The sequence below is a fragment of the Gopherus evgoodei genome, chromosome 9 (assembly GCF_007399415.2).
Source record: "Gopherus evgoodei ecotype Sinaloan lineage chromosome 9, rGopEvg1_v1.p, whole genome shotgun sequence".
NCBI classification, from domain to species: Eukaryota; Metazoa; Chordata; order Testudines; family Testudinidae; genus Gopherus; species Gopherus evgoodei.
Genome location: NC_044330.1, coordinates 58,615,103 through 58,628,095, shown reverse-complemented (window position 1 = coordinate 58,628,095; position 12,993 = coordinate 58,615,103). Strand labels below are relative to the sequence as shown.

The 12,993-nt window shown below is 47.4% G+C and overlaps 1 protein-coding gene across 4 annotated transcripts in view; it reads right to left on the bottom strand.

Moving 5' to 3' along the window:
* Window positions 1-12,993, bottom strand: part of ZNF185 (zinc finger protein 185 with LIM domain) — a 95,269-nt gene that overhangs the window by 10,067 nt on the left and 72,209 nt on the right. For all 4 annotated transcript variants that reach the window (XM_030576332.1, XM_030576333.1, XM_030576335.1 and 1 more), the window contains one exon: window positions 5,028-5,126. In XM_030576332.1, coding sequence (XP_030432192.1) covers window positions 5,028-5,126 — 99 coding nt within the window. The remainder of the gene's footprint in view (window positions 1-5,027; window positions 5,127-12,993) is intronic.

Here is a 12,993-nt window from a genome sequence, read left to right as displayed (position 1 = left end):
GCAGTGCAGGGTTAAAGTGAAGGAGCTGTGGAATGCCTACCACAAAGCCCGCAAGGCAAACAGCCACTCTGGTGCTGCTCCTGTGACCTGCCGTTTCTACAAAGAGCTGGATGCAATACTTGGGGGCCACCCCACCTCCACTCCAAGTACCACCATGGACACTTCAGAGCCCAGTCTAACAAAGCAGGAGGAGGAGGAGGAGGAAAAAAGTGGGAGCGAGGGTGCTGAGGAGGAGGAAGACACCCCGGTATCCCTATATGCATGCAGCCAGGAGCTGTTCTCAAGCCAGGAGGAAGGTAGCCAGTCACGGCGGCCGGTGCTTGGGGAAGGACAAACACCAGAGGAGGTTCCTGGTAAGCGGCTTTTATTTTGGGAAGGAAGTTATTTGGTGCAGGCTCTTGTGGCGAGGAGGGTTAGGGAGGCATGCATGCCTAGATGCGGAATATGGTGTTGATGTGCTCTCTCACATCACGGTAATCGGCCTCAGTGATCTTTTCAAAGGTCTCAGCCAGAACTTGGGCAATGCGCTTGGGCAGGTTTCGTGGGAAAGCCACTGTGGTCCTTGTCCCAGTCAGGCTAACAAGTCCACGCCACTGTGCCATGAGGGGCGGGGGAACCACTGCTGCACACAGGCAGCTGCATATGGGCCAGGGTGGAAGCCACACTGTAGTAGAAGACCCTCCCTTGCTTCCCAGATCACCCTCAGCAGCGAGATATCTTCCAGGATGCACTCCTGTGGAAAATGTGGGGACATTGTTGAGTAAAGGAGCCCCCTGCAGCTATTGGCACTCCTCAAGGCAGAGGACAATACAGCCATGAAAGAATCAGTCCCCCTTAACCCTGTGCTTACTCACCATTTTGGGGCTCCCGGGGGTTATGTGTGCTCGCTTTGGGATGGGCAAATTATGCTATTGTGTAGACTGTGCTTGCCCTCCTTAAGTACGGGGGAATCATTGCTCTGTCTGGTGTGAATGATGCAACCTCTGTTAAGTATTGCATTTTGCCTTTACAGATGCAACCTTGAGTGTGGGGACTTATCCTCCCTACTCTGATGGAGTGCGGCGCTGGACCGGGGTTGTGTCCGGGCTCTTCGCGTGGAGCCGCCGCCTCCTCGCTGCTTCCTTGCTTCCCCCCGGGCCGGTCTCTCTGCTGCCGCCGTCCGGGAGAGGAGGCGAGCGGCTCGGGCCGCGGCCCCCGCTCCTCGCTCCCTCTCATGCGCTCTGACGCCGGGCGCTGCTGGGGCCCTGGCCGGGCAGCGCGGGGAGCCCAGGCGGCCGGGCTCGGCGCCGCTCCCGCTCTGATCTCGGGTATGTGTGGGTCTCTGCGCGGGGCGCTCCGCGGGCAGAGGTGGGCGGCAGCTGTCACACGTGAGTGTCCGTTGCCTCCTCAGCTGGAGTCCTGTGGCTGTGGCTGGGGGGGCTGGTCCGAGCCGCTTGTTTTCTGTGTTTCACACGGAGCGATTGGTTCAGGAGAGGAGAGGGGAGGAGGCTGTAGATCCTTCTTTGTGTGGTCGGGGATTGCGTTGTTGCGGTTGGCCAATCGCGTGATTAGAGGCATGGTAAGCGCGTGATTTTTCTTTCTGTCCAATTAGATTGCTAGCATGTATGATGTTAGCCCACATGATTGGTTCTTATGTAACCAGACTTAACTATATAAGGAGGTAGTGGAAAAGAATAAAGGAGATTCCTGACTTGTTTGCAGCTGTGTTGACTGTGTGAATTTTCTTCGCTCCGCATGAGATACCACAATTGAGATCTCAGCCGTCCGTGTTATCACCGGCTGACAAGCTGCAAAGAATCAGGCCTTGGCTACACTCACACTTTACAGCGCTGCAACTGGGGTGTGAAAAAACACCCCCCTGAGCGCTGCAAGATACAGCGCTGTAAAGCGTTAGTGTAATTAGGGCAGCAGCGCTGGGAGTGCGGCTCCCAGCGCTGCACGCTACACCCGTAAGGGATGTGGTTTACATGCAGCGCTGGGAGAGCTCTCTCCCAGCACTGCCACTCTGACTACACTCACACTTCAAAGCGCTGCTGCGGCAGCGCTTCCGCAGCGCTGCCGGGGCAGCGCTTTGAAATTCCAAATGTAGCCACACCCTCAGGAAGAGACCATGTAGAAGCAAAGAGGACATGCTGCATGAAGTCACAGTCCCTTAATGAAAATCAAAATGTGCAGAAGTGGCGGGAGAGTGAAAGGAGGGTCCGCCAGCAGAATGCGGATCACAGTCACCAAAGCACGGAGAGGCTGATAAGCATCATGGAGCACCAAGCGGACTCGATCCAGGTGCTCGTAGCCATGCAGGCAGAGTACTACGTGCCCGTCTCTGCCTGCAGCCCTTGTCCCAAAACTCTTTCCCTTGTGCCCCCGTGTCACTTCCAACCCACTTTCCCCAACATCCTGGTTCTTAACTCCACTAGCTGCCTCCAACACCTGTAGCTTCACCACCCAGCCCTGAAAACTAAGAACCTTACTCACTGCACTCAACCCCCATCACCGTGCAATATAGCCATCCTGAAGTGCAGCACTCATTGCACAGCACTCCAGACAGGCTCCATTCCTGCAGACTGAAAGGAAGATGGAGCGTGCAGTACAAAAAACGTTGAAAGATGGCACCAATTGTGGACAGAAGCAGAGGGATTGCTGGGATGCAAACCGATGCATCACGGGGGATTGGGACAGGACCCAGAATGCCCCACGCCCTCTTCCTACAAGCCACAGCACCAGAATGGGAATAGGTGCTCTGTGGGATAGCTGCCCACAATGCACCACTCCCAATGCCATTGCAAGTGCCACAAATGTGGACATGCCAGTGTGCTTGCAGCTGTCAGTGTGGACAGACTGCAGCACTTTCCCTACTGTGCTCTACGAAGGCTGGTTTAACTGAAAGTGCTCTATATTTGCAAATATAGCCATGCCCTTAGAGAGAGGAGTAGCTTCTCAGAGGATTAAACCCCTGGGGCAGTACAGTGAAGGGAGGGTCAACTAAGAACTTTAAAAGACCAAAGGTCATACAGAATCACGTAGCTATCTCTGAGATGGGAGAGCCATGGCCAAGTGAACAACCAGCACACAACACTGTACAATAGGAGAGGGAAGGGAACTACCTGGCCAGGTCCTTGGCCCAAACTTTTAGCCTTAGAAAAAGAATGCAGTGGTACTATAAGTGCCTATAGAGAGTAGAGTGGACCATGGTTGTTAAGACGTTACCAGAAATAGCCATGCCTAGCAACCTATATGAAACATAACTAATCTACCTTAGAAGGCTAAAGGGCAGAGTTGATCCTGCTGGATTCAAATCTTCTGGCTCTAGGATATCTAGGAATTCCATGCCTGATGTTCATACCTATATGAAGTCCCTTCTGGGTGTAAACTACAGATCCGATACTCACAGCCTGAAGGGCATGCACCCTACAGAGTGTCATGCTGTGCTTGTATGGGCTGAAATACTGTGAAGTACTGTAGAAAAATCCACACAATGAATGAACTGCCACCTTCAACAGGCCAGTAGCAATTCTGGAGCCAATTTGACTGATTGTTGGCTTACTGGAGATAATGTACTGTGGGGTTTGCACTGCGTATGGAAAGTCCACAAATGGAATGGCAAAGAATCTCCATCAAGCATCGTGTAGATGAGGACATATCACAGCCCCATCCTGTGTAGTATCTGCCGGGAACAATTAATCCAGATTAAAGATAGTCTTGTGCATCCCAGTGGGCACAAGTGGTTCTTGAAATTGCAATCATTTTCCAGAGAGTGAGCGATCGCATCACCTTCATGACATCTCTCTGCCTTGAACTGGAGGTTAAAAATCTCAACTCTGCTTCTTGACTCCCATCCCAAAGCAGCTGACTGCAGGCTTTTCACATGGCCATCACCAGCCCCATCCCTTTACCTTCTGGTATTATACAATGTAAAATGGCATGCTGTGACTCCCTTGTGACATAGTTACAATGCTGTCTCTAGAATGGGACTGGGAGTAGTGGCTGTTTGTGACAGAGTGTACCTGCCCTGCACTGGCCTGCAGAGATTAACTGCACCGAGGAGGCCACACCCCTCTGCCTCAGCAGGCTGCTGAAGGGGAAGGACACAGATTGCAGGCTCTCTCTCTGGAGCTGCTATTTGCACCGACCACAGATCCAAGGCGCACCGTGCCCGAGATGGATTCCAGGCTGCCTGCAGAATCCAGAGACGGGACTGAGCCATCTGCAGCTGCACTGGCCGAGAACCCCAGAGACCCAGGGGATCTGTAGACCAACACTGAGGAAGACAGGATAGGAAACAGCTCAGGGGACTTAGACATTGCTCTGGTTGGAGAACCAGGGAACAGGTCAGCATGTTTTGAGAGGAAGCACACTTGCCACTGCCAGGGCCCTGGGTTGGGACTCGGAGAAGCAGGGAGGGCCTGAGTCCCCCTATCCCGAGCGCCACACACCCCTAGATGGCACCCCACTTCTGCAACAGACCAATAGGCCAACCCAGCCCCACAGAGTTGGGCAGCTTTATTGCCTCCTGCCAATAGGTCATGCAATCCCACAGAGGTGGGCTACTCTATTGACTCCAGCCATTGGGCCACACAGCCGCATGAGGAAGGGTACCTTTATTGACTTCGGCGACTAGGATGTACTACCTTGTGTTATAGTCAGAGTCACCAGCATAGGACCTAACCTGCTGCGGTACATCCTTTCCCTTTCTTTGGACCAGAAGGGACCTAACACCCCATGACAGGGTGTACCTACATGGTTATAAAGAATCAATACAGCCTCAGAGAATGAATATTAATGTGTGATGAAGAATCCACAAATATTCTGAATACTCATTATACTTCCTCATCCCCATGCCCCTAAAACTGAAATTGAAATCCCCAAAACACACTGATTTAAAACACAATCCAGCTAACGGCAATGCCCATGACTGCTGCCAGGGGTTCAATAGGAACAGGCCCAGTATGCTCAAGGTATTGAATGAACCAAATGATAGCACACTACTTGGCCTCGCAAATAAGGGTTTCATCCTGCTGGCACCTTACCTTCCCATCTTGGAGTCGAATTCATTGTGCCCTCTGGCTCTAGGACTCTCGTATCTGGTGTCCCTGGGGTTGCTTCTCTCTTCATAACCTGGGACAGTTCTGTTAAGGAAGCAAGAAAGCCCCATAACAGCTCCAGAACATAACACGTAGCAATTCAGGTATCAGTCAATTCTAAATATTTTGGCTCAATGGAGATATTTTAATGTAGCTCCCTTTCTGCCCTTCCCTGCTTCACATACCCGAGTTCTGCAATGCAGCAAATCATTTGAGGTCCAAAGGCCATGTAACCAGTTCCTGCAAGAGCTAACACTAATGTTTGATTACTAAGTTAAGGCATCTCTTGCATAGCTGCCTCGAAATTGACCTGTCTTGAATGCTGCTGGATCTCCTGGGGCTCACAATAAACATCATTGCACCATCTGCAATTCCCAGCTGCTGACTTGGCGGGTGATGAGCTGACTCTGGGCTTGGCAACTTATGCATGTCAAGCAGTCCATGTATTGACAGAGTATGTATTTCTCCAGCATAGATCTGATCAAGGGAACAGCTTTAAACTGCAAGAAGATTTTCATTTTTAAGAAAACACAACATTCCATAGTTCTATTTCTTACCCTGTTGCTTTGGGACACAGACTGTGTCTGTGTCTGTACAGCACCTATATTAATAACAGCACCACCTAGTTCTTACATAACACTTCCCTCCAGTAGATCTAAAAGCACTTGACAAAGGAGGTCAGTATCATCTCCATTTTACAGATGTGGAAACTGAGGCACAGAGTGGTGGGCTGACTTGTCCAAGCTCAACCAGCAGGCCAGCAGCTGAGCCAGAAATAGAAATCCAGGTCTCCGGAGTCCCAGTTCAGTGCTCTAGGCATTAGGCCGCACTGCCTCCTAGGCACCCTGATCCTGATTGGGTCCTCTTGGTATAACTTGGCATATAATTCTAACTATTAAATTATGATAAAAAATAAATGGTGAATTAAAGAGTGAAGGAAGGTGAGACTAAGACTGTAGAGGTATGAATAGCTCTCTGGCCTATACATGTGATGCCTTTGCTCTGTGCACTGTGACATATTCCTTCTGAGTCCCAGTGCTGTAAAGCAGATCGGCAATGCAGCACTGCTCTAAAACACAGCAAACTGACCTCCTGGCATGGCACTCTGCCAGAGTGGTGAGGCGAGACCCACAATCTGGGGATATCTCATGCATTTTGTTGTTGGTATTTATTTATTTATAATACACAAATGCCTATGGGCTACAACTAAGACCAGGACCCCATTGTGCTAGACTCTGTGCAATCATAGCAAGAGACAGTATTGCCCCTAAAGAGTTTATAGTCCAAAGAGACAAGACAGACACGGGTGGGAGAAATGAAGTATTATTATGCCCATTCTATAGATCAGGACCTGAGCCACAGAGACAGGAGATGATTTGCCCAAGGACACAGAAACAAAATGAGATAAAGCCATGAATCATAGGGCTAGAAGGGATCACAAGGGTCATCTAGTCTAACCCTCTGCCAAGATGAAAGAAAGGTCAGGCTGGCCACCTAGGGGCAGAACTACACTCTCTCTTCTTTTGCTGAGGAGCTGGAGATCAGAGACTGTTGTTGGCTAAGAGCACAGCTACACTCCCAGAAAACACTCCAGTACTACAGATTAGGGCATACTAGAGCTAGGGATTGAACCAGGAACCTTTAAACCTTCAGTCTAACACTCATCCAACAGAGCTACTTCAGCAACTAAATAAGCCCATGTCTCCCAAGTCCCAGTCCAATGTCTGACCCTTCCTGCATTCTGTGATGTCTGGTAACACTACTCCATGTTACTGCTGCCAATCAGTACAAAACAGGCTCCCATAGTCTGTTCTCCGATTACAGACCACAATCTACATGATTCTTGGGCCTGGGCCTGGGCATAAGACTCAACTTTGCTTTCAGACCCCTAGCCACACAGCGGCTTTCTCTAAGTATCTCCAAGGTCTCTCCATGACCATTCCCAACTCCCTACCTTCTGTTATTGTACACTTGGTTGTCCAGATATGATGGGATCCTCTGACTGAGTTCTGACATGCTTGTGTTGTATTGTTGGTGGTTCAGATATGAAGGCATCACATGACAGGTCTCTATCATGCTGACAGTACTCTGTCTAGAGTGGGAGTTGGATTTGTTAAATATTAGAGTCACTGCAGCCTGTAGAGTCATAGTCTACATTTACTCCCACAATCCTAGAGCTGAACTTCCCAACATAGTACGTGGATGCAAAATTCAGCAGTGCTATAGTGATGTTCTGATTAACCTGGTGCCAAGGAATTAAACACAATCAAGCACATTCAGGGAGTAAAATCCTTGCTCTCTTTTCATTATTAATAGATGTATACAATCATACAGAGGGAGTTTTGCCATTGACACTAATGGAGTCAGGATTTCATCGAGGGTATGTATCAATTCATGGAAACAACAGGGGATGAGGAGCCAAGATCCATCCAGGACAACAAGCAAGGCGTTGATCCCACCGGCTCCTTACTTTTCTGAGTTCACATCAGGCTCCTTGTGCCTCCTGGCTTGAGGACTCTCCTGACTCATCTCTCTGCTGCTCAAAGTTCTCTCTTTGTAATTTGGAGCAATCCTGGTAAAGCAGGAAAATGCCTATGAATGTCTTCACCACTTGTATCTGAACCAGTTCGGGATCAGCTCAGTGCACTGAGAAAGAAGGGTCAAACCGGGTTATTTAAAGAGTGGTAAGTAGCTTCTGTGGCAAAGCACCTTTTCGGCCTCACCAGCCTGCATTATTTTTAGCCTTGGTGAGACGGACTTGGGGTAAAACAGTCCCTCTTGGCTGCACAGGGGCAGTCCATCCTTCTCTCAGCCAGTGTTATGGGCTTGGTTTTCTGCCTACGTGGTTGGACTACTTGGGTCAGCAAACAGTGCAACCTCGACAGGCCATCAGTGTTGCCAAGCTTGATTCCAGACCTATGTTGTACTCTGAAGTGTAAAGATTGTAGCAACAGGAACCACCTTGTTACTCTTTTCAGAGTAGCAGCTGTGTTAGCCTGTATCTGCAAAAAGAACAGGAGTACTTGTGGCACCTTAGAGACTAACAAATTTATTTGAGCATAAGCTTTCGTGGGCCACAGCCCACTTCTTCAAATGCATAGAATGGAACATATAGTAAGGAGATATATATACATGTTGTGACAAAGTTCCTCCTCTACTTTGGTGGGTTCTGAGCTTATTGGCGGACTTGCTCACCTCACAGATTCACCCTGTGGGTCGGGAAACAGCCCAGAGACCTTCCCCTCTGGTAGAAGCCACAGTCCAGGTCAATTCCTCCTGCGTTTGATCAGGAGTTGGGAGGTTTGGGGGGAACCCGGGCCCTCGCTCTACTCTGGGTTCCAGCCCAGGGCCCTGTGGACTGCAGCTGTCTAGAGTGCCTCCTGGTACAGTTGTGTGACAGCTACAACTCCCTGGGCTACTTCCCCATGGCCTCCTCCCAACACCTTCTTTGTCCTCACCACCGGACCTTCCTCCTGATGTCTGATAACACTTGTACTTCTCAGTCCTCCAGCAGTATGCCTACTCACTCTCAGCTTCTTGCACGCCTCTTGCTCCCAGTTCCTCACATGCACTTCCCTTCCTCTGGCTCCCTGGCTCCCTTTGGCCTGACTGGAGTGAGCCCTTTAATAGCATCAGAGGGGCCTTAATTAGAGTCAGGTGCTTAACAGCCTCACCTGACTCTCAGCAGGTTAATTGGAGTCAGGTGTTCTCATTAGCCTGGAGCAGCCCCTGCTCTGGTCACTCAGGGAACAGAAAACTGCTTATCCAGTGGCCCGTATATTTCCCTTCTACTACTCTGAGGTTCCCAGCTGGCCTGGGTCTATCACAATATAGAACATGAAAAGGTGGAAGTAGCCATATCAACTCTAAGAGGCTAATTAATTAAGATGAGCAATTATCAGCAGGAGAAAAAAATACATTTGTAGTGATAATCAAGATGGCCCATTTCAGACAAGAGGTGTGAGGATACTTAACATGGGGAAATAGATTCAATCTGTGTAATGACTCAGCCATTCCCAGTCTCTATTCAAGCCTAAATTAATGGTATCTAGTTTGCATATTAATTCAAGCTCAGCAGTTTCTCATTGGAGTCTGTTTTTGAAGCTTTTCTGTTGCAAAATTGCCAACATTAAGTCTGTTACTGAGTGACCAGAGAGGTTTAAGTGTTCTCCTATTGGTTTTTTAATGTTATGATTCCTGATGTCAGATTTGTGTCCATTTATTCTTTTGCGTAGAGACTATCTGGTTTGGCCAATGTACACGGCAGAGGGGCATTGCTGGTACATGATGGCATATATCATATTGGTGAAGGTGAATAAGCTCCTGATGGCATGACTGATGTGATTAGGTCCTATGATGGTGTCACTGAATAGATATGTGGACAGAGTTGGCATCTGGCTTTGTTGCAAGGATAGATCCCTGGGCTACTGTTTTTTTGCTGGTGAGTATTTGCTTCAGGTTGGGGGGCTGACTGTACGCAAGGACTTGTCTGTCTCCCACCATCTGTGAGACTGAAGGATCGTCTTTCAGGATAGGTTGTAGATCTTTGATACTGCGCTGGAGATGTTTTAGTTGGGGGCTGAAGGTTACGGCTAGTGACGTTTTGTTATTTTCTTTGGTGGGTCTGTCCTGTAGTAGGTGACTTCTGGGTACTCTTCTGGCTCTGTCAATCTGTTTTTTTCACTTCAGCAGGTGGGTATTGTAGTTTTAAGAATGCTTGATAGCGATCTTGTAGATGTTTGTCTCTGTCTGAGGGATTGGAGCAAATGTGGCTGTATCTTAGATGGAAGAGCTTAGATGGAAGCTGGAGGCATGCAGGTAAGTACAGTGATCAGTAGGTTTCCGGTATAGGGTGGTGTTTATGTGACCATCGCTTATTAGCACAGTAGTGTCCAGGAAATGGAGCACTTGTGTGGATTGGTCTAGGTTGATGGTTGGATGGAAATTGTTGAAATCATGGTGGAATTCCTCAAGGGCTTCTTTTCAATGGGTCCAGATGATGAAGACGTCATCAATGTAGTGTAAGTAGAGTAGGAGTGTTACGGAACGAGAGCTGAGGAAGCGTTGTTCTAAGTCATCCATAAAAATGTAGGCATACTGTGGGGCCATGCGGGAGGAACAGAACTGGGTGTTCTTCTCTGACCATTTTCGAAAGAACCCAACCCAACCTCAGAGGCATGTTTTGTAAGATAAACTTGTTACTTAGGGAGGTGGTGGAATCTCCGTCCTTAGAGGTTGTTAAGGCCCGGCTTGACAAAGCCCTTGCTTGGAGACACTCAGCAATGCCATTCAGACATGCTTGGATTTGTGTTCTATAAGCACATGGATTGAGAGTATAAAACAGCCAAAGTGGACACATACTGGGCCCTTCTCCTGCCCCACCTATGCTGCAAGCAAGCAAGACACTGAGAAAAAGACAAGACTCCAACACAGGAGATTGGCCCAGGTTTAAGGAACAAACCTGTATATTAAGGACAACAGTATCCAGTGGTGTCAGAAAAACTGCTTAATCTAGTTGCTGCCCAGTCTAATAGGGTTGAGAGTTCAGACTGCGTGCTTATATTTTATTTTATTTTGGTAACCACACTGCCCTGTTATGCTTTGGCTTATAATCACTTAAAATCTATCTTTATAGTTAATAAATCTGTTTGTTTATTCTACCTGAAGCAGTGCGTTTGGTTTGATGTGTGTCACAGACTCTCCTTGGGATAACAAGCCTGGTACATATCAATTTCTTTGTTAAATTGATGAACTTATATAAGCTTGCAGCGTCCAGTGGGTATAACTGAACACTGCAAGATGGAGGTTCCTAGGGTCGTTTCTGGGACCAGAGACTTTGGCTAGTGTCATTCGGTTGCACATAGCTGGGAGCAGCTTACATGTCAGAGGCTGTGCGTGAACATCCCAGGAGTGGGGGTTCTCACAGCAGAGCAGGATAAGGCTGGCTCCCAGAGTCAAGGATTGGAGTGACCTAGCAGATTACCGGTCTGGATAACACCAGAAGGAAACATCACACTCCCCACCCCAACTTTTCTAAATTGCCAGCAAATGGACAAATCCTTTATTTACCCAGCTCTGTTGATGGAGTGGTGTGGTTTGTTACTCAGGGAAGAAACTTGCCTTTTGACTTTTCATTGGACAATGTCTGAACTTTCATAATCCAGATTGCTCTCCTGTGACTTCAGAGTTGGGATTGCCTGGTGCTATGGCTCATGGTTTAGTGTGAAGCAAAGGGGTTAGAGACAAATGCATTTCTGTGCTTTTGAGTGGGATAGGAATAAAATAAGATGGAGGAATTCTTCCACTGAATAGCTAACTTTGGTGTAAGCAATGTAGTTGTAGCCAGGTTGGTCCCAGGATATAAAGAGACAAGGTGAGTGAGGTAATAAAAGATATTACTTCACCCATATTGTCTAGCTAACTTTGTGTTAGTCCCATTGATTGATTACCCTCTGTGACACAGAGCCAGAAAGGGTTACACAACTAGCTGGCTAATTGACCCAGATTCAACCATTAGAGACATATTAGTAGACAATGTTCATGGTTTTGTGTGTTTATATACATATTGTTAGAGGTTAACAATGTAACCAAACAGTTCCTGTCTATTGCTGTATTCTGTTAATTCAGAGATCAAAAGGAGATATTCACATTTAAATGAACTGTGAATGTAGTGATATCACTGTTTTGATTTCTCTTTTAAGTATATAGCAAATCACCTGAAAAGGTGGGAGACAGGCAATTGCTTTATGTTAATCCATGTAGTTAATTACTGGTGATGTTTAAGAAATAGGAGGTTACTTCAAAAACAGTACTGTTCACCCAAGGACTGCATGAAGTCAAAAGGCTGCCGAGAAAATGTATAAAGGGCTTTTGGGATCTGATCCTTTCATCTCAAATCTGCTGATGCTTCATCAGGGGAAATTTGAGCTACAATACTGAGATCTCCACTTCCATTCTGGGTCACCCTGATATTGAACATTGGACTGAACCTATGGACTAATTCTGAAAGAACTCTTTGCCGCTCTAAAGCTCACCGTCTCTACTATGAAACTGACCTTAGAACTCTATTCATGTCTGTATGTATAATGATCTTTTAATCAATACTCTCTCTTTTCTTTTTTTAATAAATTTTAGTTTAGTTAATACAATTTGGCTATAAGCATTTTTTGGGGCAAGATCTAAAATATTCATTGACCTGGGAGGTAATGTGTCCATCCTTTGGGATTGGTAGAACTTGTATATGATGATCAAGATTTTCAATAATCCTCATCATATTTGACTTGGTTGTCTGGGTGGGAGCCCAAAGCCTGGGTTGCTTCAAGGGAACTGTGTTTTTGGCTTCTGGGTAACCAATAAGATATTATAGAAGCTGTTTTGTTGCTAGCTTGGTGCATCTAAGTATTAGAATAACCACCAATTTTGGGGATTATCTGTCCCTTTCTTTTTAGTTTGCTCTAACTGAACAATCTTAGCATGGCACCCCATGGGACCCCAGACACACCCTTCCACACGCCATTCCAATTTGTAGTAGTTTGTGGCTCTATTACTCTCATGTCTTATCTCTCTAGTGGTGCTTCTCTCTCCACACCCTGTGACAGAGCTGACAAAGAAGGAGAAAACCCATTAAGACAATTACTGTCAATATCTGAACCACCTGAGGGCTAAGCTTAATGCACAAAGAAAGAGAAGACAGTCAAGGTCTTGTGTCAATGGAGACCAATTTCAAAATTGTGCTCCAGGATGCTAACGAACTGACATGGGAACTGATCCTGCAAAGTGCAAAACACCTCCCAAAAGGGGCATGCATCTTCAGTTCCCATGCAGTTCAGTGGAAGTGCAAAGTAGTGACTATTTCACAAGATGGGATCAGCAGCTTGTAGGCACATGGCTCTAATTCAATTTTAAACACACA